Source organism: Wasmannia auropunctata, unplaced genomic scaffold (assembly GCF_000956235.1).
Source record: "Wasmannia auropunctata unplaced genomic scaffold, wasmannia.A_1.0 LD334146.1, whole genome shotgun sequence".
NCBI classification, from domain to species: Eukaryota; Metazoa; Arthropoda; class Insecta; order Hymenoptera; family Formicidae; genus Wasmannia; species Wasmannia auropunctata.
In genome coordinates, this window is record NW_012028744.1 from 9,919 (window position 1) to 12,374 (window position 2,456).

General features: G+C 33.9%; 1 protein-coding gene and 1 long non-coding RNA gene across 2 annotated transcripts in view; one reads left to right on the top strand and one right to left on the bottom strand.

Annotated features, from left to right (window-relative positions):
• Positions 1–1,038: 1,038 nt before the first annotated feature.
• Positions 1,039–2,456, bottom strand: part of LOC105459720 (R3H domain-containing protein 1-like) — a 19,488-nt gene continuing 18,070 nt past the window's right edge. The window contains exons 15-16 of the mRNA XM_011705958.1: positions 1,300–1,334; positions 1,039–1,126 (exon numbers count right to left, since the gene is read on the bottom strand). Coding sequence (XP_011704260.1) covers positions 1,115–1,126; positions 1,300–1,334 — 47 coding nt within the window. The 3' untranslated portion in view covers positions 1,039–1,114. The remainder of the gene's footprint in view (positions 1,127–1,299; positions 1,335–2,456) is intronic.
• LOC105459719 overlaps positions 1,312–2,456 on the top strand; it is a 2,085-nt gene continuing 940 nt past the window's right edge. Inside the window, exons 1-2 of the long non-coding RNA XR_975717.1 lie at positions 1,312–1,402; positions 1,546–1,792. This is a non-coding gene — a long non-coding RNA (uncharacterized LOC105459719). The remainder of the gene's footprint in view (positions 1,403–1,545; positions 1,793–2,456) is intronic.

Genomic DNA, 2,456 nt, shown 5'->3' on the forward strand with positions numbered 1-2,456 from the left:
GAGAGAAAGAGAGAGAGAGAGAGATGGAAGTACAAGGTAAATTTGTTCATACTGTTGCAGAGAGATCCAAAATTGCAGTCTATTTTTTAGTTGTCAAGTTTACTCATGTGCAATCAATCTATATAAAAGTTTTTTTACAACATCCAGGAAATTCTCGGTATACATTAGGAATAGCCAGATGTGTGGGTAAAATTTATTCTTTTTCATAATATTTCACACATATGGTGACCAACGACAACACATTTCAACGCAGCTACGTCCAAATGGTTTACCGGCAATTTCCTATCTGCGCATCAAGAAAACTCTGCACATGTGAAACTCGACCGCTTTTTTCCTCAAGGACTGTTTTGGGTGTGGTACGAGTAATAGTCGGCAAAACAACGAAGTTTAACCGACAAGGAAAACCTGAATGAGACAGTCTACCCGCCGTAATTGCCCTACGTCGAGGGCTCGGCGACACGTGTTTCTAACCTTGTCGGTAATTCAAGAATCGGGGACGTCTCACTCGTTTGTGCCGACTACTTGGGCGTAACGTAAATCAGGGACAAATGACAGAGAAGCCGACGACGGGAATTCCAGGTGCTGCAGGAAAAACAATTTAATCGCTTATGCGTGTCTGTAAGTCTCTAGTGATTTGTAACACCTATTAATTTACAAGAGTCTGCTTTATAGGATGCGTCAATTAGAAATGTTTAATGAATTTAAAGTATGTTATACTTTTCATTTGATTAGCTAACTTTTATCATTATTAATTAATAAAAAATATATTTAAGAATCATATATATATATATATATATATATATATATATATATATACACAATAATATTATAATGGTAATTAAAATTTTGTCTAGTAACTCTATTCGGTGCACCACTGATTCGCTCGGTTTTTTTTTACGTCTGGGCACATACACGTGATCACGTTTTGTCCTTCTTTCCCTCGTCTCGTGCTTTTGCATTGTCATGGTAATTCAGTTTTACTGTAAATTCAGTGCGACTGAAAGTCTTTCGAGTAAATTTCATCTATTGTGTTACTCCTTTAAAAAAAAAAAAAAAATACGCGTAACAATATTCTTCTCACTCGATGTACGTGCACGCGTATATTCTTCTAATATCATCTCTCTTGCTTCTCTTTAAATAATTCAGAGTAATAATTAATATGGCATGTTAAGAATCGTGTCTCTGAACAGTAAAGCTGAACAGTCAGAATTGCCGATCTCGATTGCTGTTTAATAATCGAGATTGCGACTCGCATTATCAGCGATGTTATCCTGCCGATCCGTTTGCTCAAAATTGTACCTGATTCCGACGGGTGATGGTCACCTTCACCGTTCCTGAAAAAGAAACATCAATTTCTGAGGACGAAATAGAAATCGTTGGCTCCTCTTGACATATAATACGAGTGAGTTATTCTGATGCAAATAAATGGATGTCATTAAAGCAAAAAGATATATAGATATGTCAATTGTAAAACCATTAAAAGAAGCCTTGTACATAAAAGCAAAAAATGTTTCTTAAAAAAAGAATAATTCATACGAATTGCAGCCAGGCATAGTCATAGTCGACGTGAGAAAGAGTGAGAACAATATGTTCTCCAAACGTCAACTTGACGAAGTCGGTTAAATGATATCTGTATCTTGTCGATCCGAGTGCGATAATAAAGCATGAAAAATGTACATATAGTAGGTGTCGTGTAAAAAAAAAATTAGAAAAAAGTGCAAAGAACACATTCAATGTCACCATAACGAAATATCTACAAGAAAACATTCCAGAATTCCTCCTCAATTTTCAAGTAAATAACGGCATATGCACTTTTTATTAAAAAAAAAAAAAGAATTAACGTCGTTATACGTCGTCATTTGTTATAACGACACAATTCAAAAGACAAAGTTTTTCAAAAAATAAGTTTCACTGTTTTAAATCATTAAAATTTTGTAATATTAATTGTAAAATGCAATTTTGGTGTATTAACTGATTGCATAAATTGATTGAGAAATAAGTTTTTTTTATATTTCCATTCTTTTTCTGCAACCAAAAATGGCAATGATTATTGCAGCAAGTGAACGATATGTGAAAACTGGACAGGAATTTTTCTGAACGTTTCCTTATCAATTCAGAATATTATCCCGTGCGCGTTACTATTTAAAGCATACGGTGCAGCAATAAAATACATGTGCAATGAAAAGATATCTTCCCTACTTTCTTTCGTAAGAAAGTTTTTAGTTCTATATATGTATAAACAAATTTGTATTTTTTTTTCTAATTGCAATAAGCTCGAAAAACCGTGATTGACTCGATATATATATATACAGGGTGTCCCAAAATTGACGCATTCGGAGTACATGACGTGATACTTTGTGCTAAAAGGAACAACATTTTCCTTTAGCAAATTTTGATCTGATAAATAATTTTGGCAAGAGAGCTGGTTAAAGTTAACGACTGTCTCTTATACACAT